This window comes from Schistocerca piceifrons, chromosome X (assembly GCF_021461385.2).
Source record: "Schistocerca piceifrons isolate TAMUIC-IGC-003096 chromosome X, iqSchPice1.1, whole genome shotgun sequence".
NCBI lineage: Eukaryota > Metazoa > Arthropoda > Insecta > Orthoptera > Acrididae > Schistocerca > Schistocerca piceifrons.
In genome coordinates this window covers 412,548,825-412,566,321 of record NC_060149.1, presented here as the reverse complement: position 1 = coordinate 412,566,321, position 17,497 = coordinate 412,548,825, and the positions used below count along the sequence as shown (strand labels likewise).

General features: G+C 40.3%; 1 protein-coding gene across 1 annotated transcript in view; it reads left to right on the top strand.

Moving 5' to 3' along the window:
- LOC124723145 (protein unc-79 homolog) overlaps positions 1–17,497 on the top strand; it is an 868,025-nt gene that overhangs the window by 144,263 nt on the left and 706,265 nt on the right. Inside the window, exon 10 of the mRNA XM_047248336.1 lies at positions 12,771–12,912. Coding sequence (XP_047104292.1) covers positions 12,771–12,912 — 142 coding nt within the window. The remainder of the gene's footprint in view (positions 1–12,770; positions 12,913–17,497) is intronic.

Sequence of the window (17,497 nt, the reverse complement as noted above, 5' to 3'; positions counted from 1 at the left end):
GGACTGACTGTGGACCTTTGGTACAGAGCCGAGTGGAGGGTCTGAATCAGAGGCTGAGACGGTTCTGCGACCGTGTGGGCTGCAGATTCCTCGACTTGCGCCATAGGGTGGTGGGGTTTCAGGTTCCGCTGGATAGGTCAGGAGTCCACTACATGCAACAAGCAGCTACACGGGTAGCAGGGGTTGTGTGGCATGGGCTGGGTGGTTTTTTAGGTTAGATGGCCTTGGGCAAGTACAGAAAGGGCAACAGCCTCAACGGGTGCGGGGCAAAGTCAGGACATGTGGGGACCAAGCAGCAATCGGTATTGTAATTGTAAACTGTTGAAGCTGTGTTGGTAAAGTACTGGAACTTCAAGCGCTGATAGAAAGCACTGAAGCTGAAATCGTTATAGGTACAGAAAGCTGGCTGAAGTCAGAGATAAATTCTGCCAAAATTTTTACAAAGGTACAGACGGTGTTTAGAAAGGATAGATTGCATGCAACTGGTGGTGGAGTGTTCATCGCTGTTAGTAGTAGTTTATCCTGTAGTGAAGTAGAAGTGGATAGTTCCTGTGAATTATTATGGGTGGAGGTTACACTCTAAAACCAAGCTAGGTTAATAATTGGCTCCTTTTACCGACCTCCTGACTCAGCAGCATTAGTGGCAGAACAACTGAGAGAAAATTTGGAATACATTTCACATAAATTTTCTCAGCATGTTATAGTCTTAGGTGGAGATTTCAATTTACCAGATATAGACTGGGACACTCAGATGTTTAGGACGGGTGGTAGGGACAGAGCATCGAGTGACATTATACGGAGTGCACTATCCAAAAATTACCTTGAGCAATTAAACAGAGAACCGACTCATGGAGATAACATCTTGGACCTACTGATAACAAACAGACCCGAACTTTTCGACTCTGTATGTGCAGAACAGGGAATCAGTGATCATAAGGCCGTTGCAGCATCCCTGAATATGGAAGGTAATAGGAATATAAAAAGGGAGGAAGGTTTATCTGTTTAGCAAGAGTAATAGAAGGCAGATTTCAGACTACCTAACAGATCAAAATGAAAATTTCTGTTCCGACACTGACAATGTTGAGTGTTTATGGAAAAAGTTCAAGGCAATCGTAAAATGCGTTTTAGACAGGTACGTGCCAAGTAAAACTGTGAGGGATGGGAAAAACCCACCGTGGTACAACAACAAAATTAGGAAACTACTGCGAAAGCAAAGAGAGCTTCACTCCAAGTTTAAACGCAGCCAAAACCTCTCAGACAAACAGAAGCTAAACGATGTCAAAGTTAGCATAAGGAGGGCTATGCGTGAAGTGTTCAGTGAATTCGAAAGTAAAATTCTATGTACCGACTTGACAGAAAATCCTAGGAAGTTCTGGTCTTACGTTAAATCAGTAAGTGGCTCGAAACAGCATATCCAGACCCTCTGGGATGATGATGGCATTGAAACAGAGGATGACACGCGTAAAGCTGAAATACTAAACACCTTTTTCCAAAGCTGTTTCACAGAGGAAGACCGCACTGCAGTTCCTTCTCTAAATCCTCGCACAAACGAAAAAATGGCTGACATCGAAATAAGTGTCCAAGGAACAGAAAAGCAACTGGAATCACTCAACAGAGGAAAGTCCACTGGACCTGATGGGATACCAATTCGATTCTACACAGAGTACGCGAAAGAACTTGCCCCCCTTCTAACAGCCATGTACCGCAAGTCTCTAGAGGAACGGAAGGTTCCAAATGATTGGAAAAGAGCACAAGTAGTCCCAGTCTTCAAGAAGGGTCATCGAGCAGATGCGCAAAACTATAGACCTATATCTCTGACGTCGATCTGTTGTAAAATTTTAGAACATGTTTTTTGCTTGAGTATCATGTCGTTTTTGGAAACCCAGAATCTACTATGTAGGAATCAACATGGATTCCGGAAACAGTGATCGTGTGAGACCCAACTCGCTTTATTTGTTCATGAGACCCAAAAAATATTAGATACAGGCTCCCAGGTAGATGCTATTTTTCTTGACTTCCGGAAGGTGTTCGATACAGTTCCGCACTGTCGCCTGATAAACAAAGTAAGAGCCTACGGAATATCAGACCAGCTGTGTGGCTGGATTGAAGAGTTTTTAGCAAACAGAACACAGCATGTTGTTATCAATGGAGAGACATCTACAGACGTTAAAGTAACCTCTGGCGTGCCACAGGGGAGTGTTATGGGACCATTGCTTTTCACAATATATATAAATGACCTAGTAGATAGTGTCGGAAGTTCCATGCGGCTTTTCGCGGATGATGCTGTAGTATACAGAGAAGTTGCAGCATTAGAAAATTGTAGCGAAATGCAGGAAGATCTGCAGCGGATAGGCACTTGGTGCAGGGAGTGGCAACTGACCCTTAACATAGACAAATGTAATGTATTGCGAATACATAGAAAGAAGGATCCTTTATTGTATGATTATATCATAGCGGAACAAACACTGGTAGCAGTTACTTCTGTAAAATATCTGGGAGCATGCGTGCGCAACGATTTGAAGTGGAATGATCATATAAAATTAATTGTTGGTAAGCCGGGTACCAGGTTGAGATTCATTGGGAGAATCCTTGGAAAATGTAGTCCATCAACAAAGGAGGTGGCTTACAAAACACTCGTTCGACCTATACTTGAGTATTGCTCATCAGTGTGGGATCCGTAGCAGATCAGGTTGACGGAGGAGATAGAAAAGATCCAAAGAAGAGCGGCGCATTTTGTCACAAGGTTATTTGGTAACCGTGATAGCGTTACGGAGATGTTTAACAAACTCAAGTGGCAGACTCTGCAAGAGAGGCGCTCTGCAGCGTCGTGTAGCTTGCTCACCAGGTTTCGAGAGGGTGTGTTTCTGGATGAGGTATCGAATATATTGCTTCCCCCTACTTATACCTCCAGAGGAGATCACGAATGTAAAATTAGAGAGATTAGAGCGTGCACGGAGGCTTTCAGACAGTTGTTCTTCCCGCGAACCATACGCGACTGGAACAGGAAAGGGAGGTAATGACAGTGGCACATAAAGCGCCCTCCGCCACACACCGCTGGGTGGCTTGCGGAGTATAAATGTAGATGTAGGTGTAGATGTAGAGGACTCTGCTGATTTTTGCAGACTATCTGTACTGTTAATTTCAACCTTCTGCATTCTTCCAGTTAAATATGAATTAAATTATTTGTGCACTGTCCCACTCATACCACAATACTTAAGCTTATCTAGAAGAATTTTATGATTCACACAATCAAAAGCCTTAGAGAGATCACAAAATATTCCAGTTGGTGATGTCTGGTTATTCAATGCATTTAATATTTGATCAGTGAAAGCATGTATAGAATTTCTGTTGAAAAGCCTTTCTGAAAATGAAATTGACATTTTTACAAATATGTGATGCTACTCTCAAATACATTACTTTTTCAAGAATTTTGGACAAAGCTGTCAAAAAAAGAGATTGGGCGGTAGTTGGGATCCCCTTTTCTATACAATGGTTTAATAATACCATCTATTTATATGTGCCAGTGATACCTTCTTGATGTAGAAATATTGTAATTATTCCTTCTTAGAATTAACATTTCTTCTGCAACAGAAATCTCTGCATTATACGATGCATGAAATTTGTTTGTATGAACTCTAAAAAATTATGATTATATTCCTACAAGAAGAATTACAGTGCTAATCCACTATCACATAGTAAATCTTTCCCATCCCTAAATATTTGTAGATTTTTTATATATGTGTGGCGACCATTGACTACGAAAACAGTAACTTTGAGTTTTGATTTACACAATTTTTGCCATATATTATTCAATGTCTTTGTTTTTGTGCTGGTTTTTTTTTTTTTTTTTTTTTTTTTTTTCTTGTGATTGTTCTGTAGTTATGTAGTTAAAGTTGTTATACAGTGTATCTCACATTGATAATTCCTTCATCATACAACAGAGGGGTACAATTTATGACATTGGTGAGCCCTATACTAAAACAACTGTCACCAAACTACTTGGTGCAGGCATTATACACCCATCAGATAACAATTGGTTTCCCCCATGCGCTTTGTCCAGAGGAAAGGTGGTTCATTTTGTCTGTTCAGTTACTACATATTTCTGAATTCTCACACTATTATAGACAATTGTGTGATCCCACATATTCAGGACTCCGCCCAACTGATCAACTGTACTTGAGTGTTCAGTGTTCTGTGAGCTTACCACCGAACACCCATGTTCAAGAGCAACATCTTCATGACTACTGTAATTACTCCTTTTGGACTCTCTGAGTATTGTTTCATGACATACAACCTCAAAAATGCAGCCCAGACTTGGCAGCAGCTTATTGATTATTTGTTGTTTAACCTCCAGTTTGCATATGCCTGTTTGGATGATGTCCTGAGGAACGCAAACTGCAGCTAGCTCAAATCCAGGCCACACTAAATAATAATGATGTCAAAATCAACTACAAGAAGTCACAACTAACTCACAACAGTTTTGCTTTCCTAGGCTATACTGTGCCGACTGAGGGCATCCAACCAACATCTGACCATATTGAGTGCATCCATAACCTTCCTAGACCCACAAACTACCATGAATTGACAAAATTCCTGGGCATTACAAACTTGTACCATCATGACCTTCCTTATGTTACCTCCATCCAGGCATTGCTTGCTGATACCCTGATTGGAAAAAAATACCTCAGGTGTGAGGGAAGCTCTGTGGACTGATGACATGATCCAAGCATTTAAAGCTCTCAAGTCTGCTCTCAGCCACGCTGTTATGCTGGCACCCCCAGTACTTGATGCCCCCATCTACATCATGGCTGATGTGAGAAATACATCAATAGGCTCAGTTTTGCAATAGCACATTGGTGATGCCATCAAGCCTCTCAGATGTTTCTTCAAAAAAGCTTTTGCCTGCCCAGTTCAAGTGGTCTACAGTTGACTGCAAATTCCTCACAGTTTGTGAAGCAGACAGACACTTCTGTGACAATACTGATTGTGAGTTTACTAGCTTTACCAACCATTGGCTACTTACAGGTGCCATCCACAATCCTAGTAAAAGTGCTCCTCCTCAGCATCTGAGGCACGTGGAACCAATCAGCCAATATTCTACAGATGTATGCTATATATGCAGTTTTGACAATGTTGTTGCTGACTACCTGTCCAGTGTGAACATTACCACATCCCCTATTGAGATTGGCAAGTTGGGCTGCCTGCAAACAGATGACATCAGTCTTGCAGACATGCTACAGGATGCAAAATATGCAGACCAGTTGTACTTCTCCCCCTCCAACAAGTGGTATTCAACTCTCTGCATGATCTTGCTCATCCAGGCATCAAGGCCACTATGAAACTGGTTACTGAATGATTCATCTGGTCCAAAATTAGGAACAACTGTTGTGACTGGATGCAGGCCTGTATACCTTGCCCGAGAAGTAAATTGGATGTCATGCACAGCCCCCTTTAGGACTATCCAGCATCTCCAAAGGACGCCTACATCATGTACACAATGACGTTGTCAGCCCCTGACTTCCTGCAAGGACTTTCAATATATACTCTCATTCATCGACTGAGTAACAAGGTCGATCAAAGCCATCCCTCTATCCAACATTATGGCTGAGTCATTTGACCATGCTTTTGTCAACTCCTAGATTTTTCACTTTGGTTGCCCTTCATCTATACCACTAGTCAGGGTCACCAATTCAAATACTCGCTATTCACCAAACTATGCAAGTTGTGCAGTGTTGACAAGTTCCACACTACTGTCTACCACGTGCAGAGCAACAGCCTCATGGAGTATTGGCACTGCATCAAAAGGTGACACTCATGTGCCATGGTGGTTTGTGGTGGTCAGTGACACCCCCATGGATCCTCCTAAGAATACATGCCACTCCAAACTATGCAAGTTGTGCAGTGTTGACAAGTTCCACACTGCTGTCTACCACGTGCAGAGCAACAGCCTCATGGAGTATTGGCACTGCATCAAAAGGTGACACTCATGTGCCATGGTGGTTTGTGGTGGTCAGTGACACCCCCATGGATCCTCCTAAGAATACATGCCACTCACAAAGAGAACCTACAAGCCTCGCTTGTTGATACCCTCTATGGTGAACTGCTCTTCCTTCCTGCCAAGTTCATTGAACATTATAACCTCCCAAACAATGATGGGCTTCCCACTCTAGTTGATCAAGTATGTGAACACATTTTCCACATCCATATTCCTTTGCTGAAATTGCATTCAGTACCATGAGTGTTTTTCACAAAGGACTCCCCCTCCATTATGCTTCATGACAACCCTGTCTGTACGTCTTTTCAGCCCCCATACTTAGGCCCTCACAAGGTTCTTGACCATGGACAGAACACATTGGACATACTACTAAATGACAGATGCCATACAGTCTCAGTGAGTAGGGAAAAGCCAGCCTGGTTCTTAACACATGACCTACAGTCACCTGTTTCCTTACATTCACTGGCCATAGTCAACAACACACCTCCATGAGACACAACACTTGAAGTGTATGATGATTTTACCACTCAAAGTGTTGCTCTCCTCTCAACTTCTTCACACCATCCCAAAACATGTCTGCTGTCAATGTCGTGTTTACCTGGACGACATCTCCATCAAGCTTTGAGACAGCACTGTCTTCATTTCCGGCCTTCTTCTGCCTATGCAAGGCGATGCCTCAACAATTCACATACAGCTATTGAACTCCTCCAAGCTCCCTCCAGACACTGAGCAGGACCTCATAGCAGCCAAAATCTTGGGCGATAGCATCCTGTCTATTGTCATCCCTCTCTGCCATCCGCCCCAATAGCTGGATGGTTAGTGTGACGGACTGCCGTCCTAAGTGGCCCGGGTTCGATTCCCGGCTGGGTTGGGGATTTTCTCCACTCAGGGACTGGGTGTTGTCTTCATCATCATTTCATCCCCATCTAGCATGCAGGTCACCCAATGTGGCATCGAATGTAATAAGACCTGAACCAGGGTGGCCAGACCTGCCCCATAAGGGGCTTCCCGGCCAATGATGCCAGACGCTTATTTCCATTTCCATCCCTCTCTGCCGACAGCTCATGGACATCCCTCTTGTTGATGAATCTCCTAAATCCCATGTGGGATGGCACATTTGACCACCTACATGGCTTCAAGATTTTACTGAGGACAGCATCTCCAATCCAGTTCCTCCCCCTTTACTTCAGACCACTTGTTGTGGAGGGGGGAGGGGAGGGGGGGGGAGGCTCTGTGGTGACTACAGGCTGCAATAACAGCAACTTCGATTTTTGACTTGCACACTCTTTGATCTACTTTCTTTGACATCTTTGTCTTTGCACAGGTTTCCTGATGTTTTTTACTTCTTGTGCTTGTCATGCAGTTGCGTAATTAAAGTTATTCTACAGCATATTTTGTGGTGGTGATTTCTACTCCTTGATCATGCGACAAAGTAGCAGAATTTACCACATGTAGTTTAGTATTTTGTCATAGCAGAAAAACGTCTGCAGCAATAAATAATAATTGTGAATTGTATATCTAAAATAAAATGAAAGAATCTCTCATTGCCCTTTTATCTAAATTATCAAAATATCTATATTGTAGAAGCACAAACCTCTTACTATCACTATAAGGGACAATATAAAGAGTAAAATTAGACTTCATTCTTGCAGTACATAAATTAATTTGAATTACAACATTATAGCTTAAGTGTGTGATGAATGTTATGAATATCAAGAGTATCACAGAAAAGCCCTGTAACCAACAGCACCATCAAAATAGTCATATAATTATGAAATATTGAAAGTCTCTTCAGGTTTGCTGCCAGATCCTAAAATCAACTTGACTCAATATTTTGGTGATCCAACTGGTTGCCATCTTCATGGAGAATGCCGCTTCTGCTGATGAGTCCCACTGAGAACTGATGCCAGGCTGCAAATTGACGTCCTAAATAGGCCACCGTTCAGTACACGGCGCATGCGCCACCCATCACAGTTGCTACCCTCCAAGACTGGAAAGTGGTGCCACCCTTAGTAGAACACTGGCAGCAATGATATATTGCACTCAGGGCCACACCCAAGAGCATTCAATTTTGATGTGAGATAGTACAGGATTTCACGTTCTGCTAAGAGGAAACCCATTGTCTCTGTTGATTAAATTATCTGCCAACCTAATGTCAATCGTCTCTTTATAGACACTGTTCCATAAACCAGAAATGTTGGCAACTACTACGGTTTCATCAAAGTTCATACTGTGTCCCTCATTTAAGCAGTGTTCTGCTACTGTCAATTTTTTTCTGGCTGTTGTAGCCTCGTATGACAGCGACGTTCCACACACCTATCATCAACTGTGCGAATCGAACGGCCAATGTAATCCTTCCCACATTGATACAGAATTTTGTATACACTGGGTTTCCTAAGCCCCAAATCATCTTTCACAGAGCCAAGTTGTGCCCTAATCTTAGAAGGTGGACAGAACACACTCTTAATGTTAAATTTCCTCAAAATTTGTCCAATCTTAAACGATAGGCCTCCAGCATAAGGAAGAAAGGCCACTGATCTATGTTCCTCTTCATGCACCTCTAGAGGTGGTCCAAACTCCATATCCCAATGGATCTGCTTCTGGGAGTACCCATTTTCCTTAGAAACAGCCATCAAATGTGCAATTTCTTGGGTTAAGCTGTCCGCGTCAGAAATGACATATGCTCATCCACCACACCAATGCATTGGCATCCTTAGAACTTTGGTATGCAGAGCATATGCCATTTCTGACACTGACAGGATTTCAACTGCTCCATTTCACCCACTATTCCCAATAGTCCAGATATTTTCTATAAGGTTAAGAGTGGATAATTTAGCACACCTGTCATGGTGCAGTCATGTGCCTCAGTGTTTGTCAAACCATGAATGCACGTAAGGAGCCCTCTGAATATTGCTGTTGTCATAGTGAGGGGAGTATTCACACCACATTCATGAAGATATAGAAGAAAGGACAGCACTTGCTCACCAAAAATGTTGCAATAAGAATCCTGAATCCTGTTCATGATAATCTGAATGTGTGGGCCCAAGTCATGGTACAAAAAGCACCGCAAAAAATTACAGAATTACTTCAGCCTGAACTACAATCTCCACATACAGTTGGTTAAATGCCTCAATGGGCCATTGGTGCACTTTATCTTCTTCTTTTTTATAGTTTTATCCATATTTTCACATTATTGGTATGTTAATGTATGAACTTGGCAATGTTAGTGAAAGAAGGTGGCAAGATACCCCTTTTCCAATGCTCCAAAGTGCCCAGTGTGCTCTTTTAAGGAGATGACATCCCAAAGTCCTTGTTAGCAAACTCACCATTATGATTAGTGAATCAGAACTCTCCAACCAAACAGCAGCAGGAGCACTACCACCAACTTGAACAACGGCAACAATAAACCAGCTGTTACCATGACTGAAGCTTTCATTATTAACAAAATTAAAATTGCATCTCACAATTACACATGGTCTGTCTAGAATAGAAGTATTGGTAACTCCTTTCAGTTTGTTTTTTGTGACACCCACTCGAGTGCCACTCTTTGTTTCTTTGTTAGTAACACTCTTGACAACAGTAGCATGATGACATGCACATCAGCAGCATCCATGGTGTGACATGGCTCAGTGAAGTTGCCTATGCAGCAGCCGTCCAATCCAGCTTCACATCACATATCACCCTCTCCAGTCAGCAAAGCTAGATTAGATTAAATTAGCACTTGTTTGATAGATCATGAATACGACACTTCGTAATGATGTGGAACATGTCAGGTTAATAAAAGGTGTCTATACAAGATATTACATTAGAAAAAATATTACATGACACTAATTTTTTTTTTGGGAGGGGGGGGGGGGGTTAGGAAATTACCCACATACTATATCAAAAAATTCATCTAATGAGTAGAAGGAGTTGCAATTAAGAAATTCTTTTAATTTCCTTTTAAATGCTATTTGGCTATCTGTCAGACTTTTGATGCTATTAGGTAAGTGACCAAAGACTTTTGTGGCAGCATAATTTACCCTCTTCTGAGCTAAAGTTAGATTTAACCTTGAGCAGTGAAGATCATCCTTTCTCCTAGTGTTGTAGCCATGTACACTGCTATTACTTTTGAATTCATTCGGATTGTTAATAACAAATTTCATAAGTGAATATATATATATTGTGAGGCTACAGTGAAGATTTCTAGCTCTTTAAATAAGTGTCTCCAGGATGATCTTGGATGAGCTCCAGCAATTATTCTGATTACACACTTTTGTGCAATGAACACTCTTTTACTCAATGATGAGTTACCCCAGAACATGATGCCATACGAAAGCATAGAATAAAAATAGGCATGGTAAGCTAATTTACTCAGATGTATATCGCCAAAATTTGCAATGGCCCTAATAGCATAAGTAGCTGAACTCAATCGTTTCAGCAGATCCTCAGTGTGTTTTTTCCAGTTCAACCCCTCATCAATGCATACCCCTAGAAATTTTGAATATTCTACCTTAGCTACCGATTTCTGATCAAAGTCTATATTTATTAATGGGGTCATTCCATTTACTGTGTTGAACTGTATATACTTGTTTTTTCAAAGTTTAATGAGAGCCCATTTGCAGAGAACCACTTAATAATTTTCTGAAAAACATCATTTACAATTTCATCAGTTAATTCTTGTCTGTCGGGTGTGATAGCTATACTTGTATCATCGGCAAAAAGTACCAGCTTTGCATCTTCGTGAATATAGAATGGCAAGTCATTAATATATATTAAGAACAGCAGAGGACCCAAGACCGAACCTTGAGGCCCCCCATTCTTGATTGTTCCCCTGTTTGAGAAATCACCAGTTTTTTGCATATTATGCGAACTGTTTATTTCAACTTTCTGCACTCTTCCAGTTAGGTATGATTTAAACCATTTGAGCACTGTCCCATTCATACCACAGTACTTGAGCTTATCTAGAAGTATTCCATGATTTACACAATCAAAAAACTTTGATAGATCACAAAAAATCTCAACAGGTGACTTCCGGTTACTCAGAGCATTTAACATTTCATTAGTGAAAGTATATGTAGCATTTTCCATTGAAAAACGCTTCTGGAAACCAAACTGACATTTTGTTAAAACTTTATTTTTAGAAAGGTGTGAAGCTACTATACAATACATTACTTTTTCAAGAATTTTGGATAAGGTAGTCAGAAGAGAGATTGGGCGGTAGTTGTTGACATCAGACATATCCCCTTTTTTATGCAGTGGTTTAACAATGGCATACTTCAGTCTGTCTGGGAAAATACCCTGCTTCAGAGAGCTATTACATATGTGGCTAAGAATCCCACTTATTTCTTGGGAACAAGCTTTTATTATCCTGCTGGAAATGCCATCAATTCCATGTGAGCTTTTATTCTTCAGAGAGTTTATTATCTTCCTAATTTCAGAAGGAGAGGTGGGAGGAATTTCAATTGTATCAAATGGTGTGGGTAAAAGGCCTCTTCCATTAACTGCCTTGCTTCTTCTAATGAACATTTAGATCCTATTTTCTCTACAACATTTAAAAAATGATTATTCAAAATTTTTTCGACTTCCGGCTGGTTGTTTATCAAGTTTCCATTCGCTTTGATGGTGATGCCATCATCCTGTACTCTTGGTTGTCCTGTCTCCCTTGTAATAATATTCCAAATTGTTTTGATTTTGTTATCAGAGGTATTAATCTCAGACATGATGCACATATTTCTGGACTTTTTAATAACCTTTCTTATTGTAGCACAGTAGTTTTTATAATATTTGGCTGTTTCTGGGTCATTACTCTTTCTTGTTGTTAGATACAGTTCCCTTTTGTAGTTACTCTGCTGAGGAGGGCAAGGCCCTGTGTAGGCAACCTGCAAAGAACCATGTTATGTCATTGCAGCTCCGTGTTGCGCTATATGCAGTTGAGCCAGTGACCTTATAATACAATGTGACAATTCCAGTGAAACCATTAGCACAAATGAATTCCAGTGTACAAAACCAAAATAAATGTTAAATAGTAACTTTTTTTAAAATAAAGGCTTCTCCTGAAAATTTATATCACTGAAACTGAAAAACATTTTTGGGTACATAATACAAACTAGATACCTTTTTGGAATGCTTATTAATTTGTTCATTTAGTAGATCTATCATGTGAATTAACCAAATGCATCAGCGATTTGTTAGCCTTATGAGAAGAACAGAACATGTACTGCAATTGTTCACTATATGATCAGTCTTATGGTATTGGTGTAAATAGAGAAGATACTTGTAACAAATGTTGATCAACATTAGATTGAAATGAAAAAGAAATGTCTCATGAAATCAGTGAAATGGAATGAAAAGAGGTCAATATCTCAGAAGCAAGCGGTCAAAATTGGACAGGCCTACAGCACATGCAACATTTATAGAATTATCAACTCACTACTGATTGGCACACACAAAACAACACATTGTAAAATATCCAGAGTCCATTGATATGTTGATAAAGCAGTTAACTGCATATTGTATAATCCACAGTGTTCAAAATTATTTTATTCCATTGCTAGAACCAAAATAGACCTGTCAGCTGAGCACAGAACATTATTTCTGTAGGTATGTTTATAACCTAAATGAACTACGCCAGTGATTAAATGTTACGCTGTAAAAGAGGGAAAGCAGGAGAATTCAACACTTTAGTTTATTGGACAAGGCTATTCTATTGAACTGTATTTGTTATAGCTGATGTAAAAATATTCCAACACACATGTAAGTAATATCTCTCTTTCCTGTGCCTATATGATTTCAGATCAAATTGAAAGCACATTGGAACGCCTCAAAGTGGACTTTGTTTGTGACTGGTTGTCCCAGCTTCGTACAAGTCACTTCAAAATTTTTGTGTCCTGTCTGTTACCACATCCAGCAGATTATGCAAGAGTTGGTGGTCACTGGTATGTGTAGCAGAAATGGATTATCTGTCATGAATGTCAGAACATTTGGTGTTAAATATCTTATGAAATTACCCTTAATAGCATACTGACATATTATGCTTATGTAGCTACATTTCATGTTCCTGAAAAATATTCTGCCTTGCATTAATTTTCCACAGCATTATTTTAAGTCTCATACATTGGTTTAACTCATTTCTGCTTAAGTATAAGAAATAGAAGTTACATTCTTTAAAATGCTAAGTTTTTGCTCATATTATAGGTAATGTAAATTAAATTTATATTTCATTGTGTGGAAAATAGTGTTGTGTGGTTTGAACTAAATGGCCCACCCCAGGTTCACACAAGTAGGGCTAAATATTTGCAGCTGGACAACTTGTCTGCTGCAGTGTTAATTTTAGTGATGAGCCACTATATAGCATTTTGATAAAAACACAGAATAAAAACACAGAATATCAACACTTTCATATAACTTAAATGATTAAAGCAGCAAACAACAGAAAAATTCTCAGAAGACATGAATGTTATGTGTTCCATATTTGGTGTTCGCAGTAACATCTTGTGTCAATGATAGTCATTACTACAGTCCAATTATAGTGAAGAGCCACCTAATATCATGTAGGGCCCCCATAAGCACACAGAAGTGCAGCAATACAATGTGGCATGGACTCAACTAATGTTTGAAATAGTGCTGGAGGGAACTGACACCATGAATCCTGCAGGGGGTAGAGATCTCTTCTGAAAAGCACACTGCAAGGCATCCCAGATATGCTCAATAACATTCATTTCTGGGGAGTTTGGTGGCAAGCAGAAGTGTTTAAGCTCGGAAGAGCATTCCTCGAGCAATTCTGGAAGTGTAGGGTGCCGCATTGTCCTTCTGAAATTTCCGAAGTCTGTCAGAACACACAATGGACATGAATGGATGGAGATGATCAGACAGGATGCTTACGTATGTGTCATCTGTCAGAGTCGTATCTAGACATGTCAGGGGGTCCCACATAACTCCAACTGCACATGCCCCACATTATTACAGAGCCTCCACCAGCTTGAACAGTCCATGCTGACATGCAGGGTCCATGGATTCACAAGGTTGTCTCCATACCCGTACACATTTATCTGCTCAATACAACTTGAAACAAGACTCTTCCAACCAGGCAACATGTTCCCTGTTATCAACAGTCCAATGTTGGTGAAGGGTATATGAGTGGACCTTCTCCAAAAGCCCATACTGATGACGGCTCATTGAATGGTTTACATGCCGACACTTGCTGATGGCACAGAATTGAAATCTACCGTGATTTGTGGAAACATTGTACATCTGTCACATTGAATGATTCTCTTTAGTCTCTTTGGTCCCATTCTTGCAGGATCTTTTTCTGGCTGCAGGGATATTGGAGATTTGATGTTGTACCAGATTCCTGATATTCACGGTACACTCATGAAATAGTCATATGGGAAAATCCCTGCTTCATCGCTACCTTGGAGATGCTGCGCCCCATCACTCAAATGCTGACTATAACACCACCTTCAAACTCACTTAAATCATGATAACCTGCCATTGTAGGAGCAGTAACCAATCTAACAACTGTGCCAGACACTTGTTGTCTTATATAGGCATTGCTGAGTGCAGAGTGGTACTGCCTGTTTACATATGTCTGTATTTGAATATTCATGCCTATACCAGTTTCTTTGATGCTTCCCTGTAATATTACTTGACAGCTGAATCTTGACATGTTGGAGCTGGTTTCTTTCAGTTAGCATATTCAACATCATGCTTGATCTACTTTCCATTGCCAAACTGCCACAAAAATTGGTCAGTTCACTTCCAATTGCTTGTCCAGCATGATGTGTTTGGATCCCAAATCATGGTTCTGGAACTTTTATTTTATATTTCATCACACGTGATAACCAGATCAACAACAATGCTCATACACAATGATGCTAATGAAATAAACATATTTCATACACAGCACTAAGTAAACACTACTGGATACTTCTGCAGAAGGTGTGATTCAGAGTCACATATAAAATTATCACAATCACAGAGATCAGCTTACATTAGATAAGGTTGGACTGGCGTTGCATGAGGTTGAATTTTGGAAGACTACAATTCATCATTGCAACTACATCACCACAACCATAAATATAAATACTGAACCCAGTGTGATGGTGTAGCACAATGGTTAGCATACAAACCTGTCTTGTAGAAGATTGTAGGTTCAAAGGTCGTCAAACATAACTTTGTTTTTAATTTGTAAATCTTGTCAAAAGAGTTTGATTGTTATTTTTATTTAGTTACTTAGTTTAAATGTAGTTTTTTATTTCTAAATCACTGAGGTCACGGCTCACACAGAGTGCATCACAGAGTGCAGAGTGCCCCAGAGAGCTACAACACTAAGAAGAATGGCTTCTCGGCTTTTGGCAAGATCAATGTGTAGTTTTTTGGTAAGGATAAGGAAAAGGGAAATATTTTATTTAATTTCTATAATAATGGGTGAGATCACCCACAATTTTAATTCCTTTTATTTTTTTTCCTATCATTCTTTTCTCATTTGAAATCTGCCTGTGTTACCTACAATCTGCAACCAAGTACCAACAAATATTGCTCATTGGTTAGTAACATGACAGCTCATGTAGCCATGGTCAACATAGTTTCAGGTAACCAACGATTTACAGTTTGCTTTTACCCCTGCAACTGAATTTTTTCTGTCTTGAATTTGGTCATAGAAGTTAGCTTTAATCACCATGATTTTAGTTCTACCACAGATTGTTGACTGTCATTCTCTCAAATACATTCCACATCATGATGTCCTGGTTAGCTTAGGACATGAGTTTAAATTCAGGGCTGCAAAACACATTGTCTGCATCAGTTTAGTTATTAGTCACTTAAAATCAGCTGTCGGCAGAGTATCTCGCATTTCCAACATGCCTTGCTGCAGCCACTTCCAACATTGATCTGTGTTACACATCAACAGCATTTGTGAAGTGATCCACCATGTTTGTGTGTCATGTATAACTGAGCAGTAGCCAGCAGCCAATAAGGCCATACTGTAGCAACAAGTAACAGACATCAAATATCAAGAAATTTTAATCAGACTCTTGCTGCCATGCCAGTAGGTACACTACACTGCTGTACCAGTTCAGAGTGAAATTCAAACACCTACCAAACACTCCACTGCAGTGCCAGTATGGTTGGGTCAATTTGACCACAACAGATTATGGCATGAGCTACAGTCACTTTTTGCTCCATCACATCCTACACATACCCAACTCAAGACAAGTCCAGAGATTGAGCTGTCCAGGGAAGTTGCTGCACATCTTGCAGAGCCTGTTAAATTTCATGCGCAGTGTGGGAGTGAGCATTGTCTTATTGGAACAACACATCACATACCTGTTGCAAGAATGGTAAAAGAACAGGTCTAACAACATCCTGCACATACTGAGCACTGGTCAGAATCACCTACAGGAGCACCATAGGTGAACAAGAGCTGTAGTTTATTGCACTCTACACCATTACCTTATAAATAAATAAAAAACTTTTTTTATTTTAAATTCAGTGCATTAGTATTTGTAAAATGACTCTTAGTGTTCATTAAAAAATGACAATCATTCCACTTGGGACCTGTGGAATGGTACATTAGCTTATTTGTTTTAGTTGCAAATATTTGTCATGTATTGTTGTTTTTCTGACATGTTCCACATCCTGGAGGACCTCCTCACTACGAATCAATTGGAATGAAAGTAAATCTAATTTAATCTAATCCATAAGGCCTGAGTTGGGGCCATTGTGTCTTGGCTGCATTCACTCTATGAGACAGCACTCACCAAGTCTATGCTGTACAGGCAAACGACAATCAATTCCGTGTTGCCTGAATCTGTTTTCATGATGGAAGACCATGTGGCACCATTCCATCTTCCAAGTGTTCCTCTGATGGTACCAGTTGAGCCATGCATGTTGATGCTGTGGCATGAGTCGAAGATAAGCTAGAAGTGTTGTGTGCCCAGAGTCTCACTGCTAATAATTGGTTCACAACAGTTCATGTTGACACATCTGGGTTTACAAGCCCTCTTATCTGTGACGTGGCAGCTGTATGATCTGCCACTGTTGCCCTTACAGTACAATGATCCCTGTGGGCATCTGTGCAGTGTAAACAGAACCTTGCCTACAGGTGTAATAATCTAACATGATCTCTGACATCAGCATCGTTGCACAACTGGCATAGCATGTCCAACTTGGTGATAATTCTCCAAAATGACCATCCTGCCACTCAGAAGGCTGCTATTTGATCCCTTTCAAACTTACTCAGTCAGCTGTAGGAATCACAGGCGTATCTCCATGGCATGGTTACCTGCTTGCTTCACATGTTTGCACCACAGTCAGCCTTCTGCCTGTGACCATTCCCTATTACAAGGTAGATACAGATTGTGCCCAGGTAGCTATGCCATTATGCTATCTGTTGATGGATGATACTGAAAACATTATCTGTACATTTACTTTCCTCCAGGTGGCATCAAAATCAACATATATTTTCAGGTATACAATTTTTTTCTGGCAGTGTATCTTCTTAAAAATTTCTTCCTCAAATTA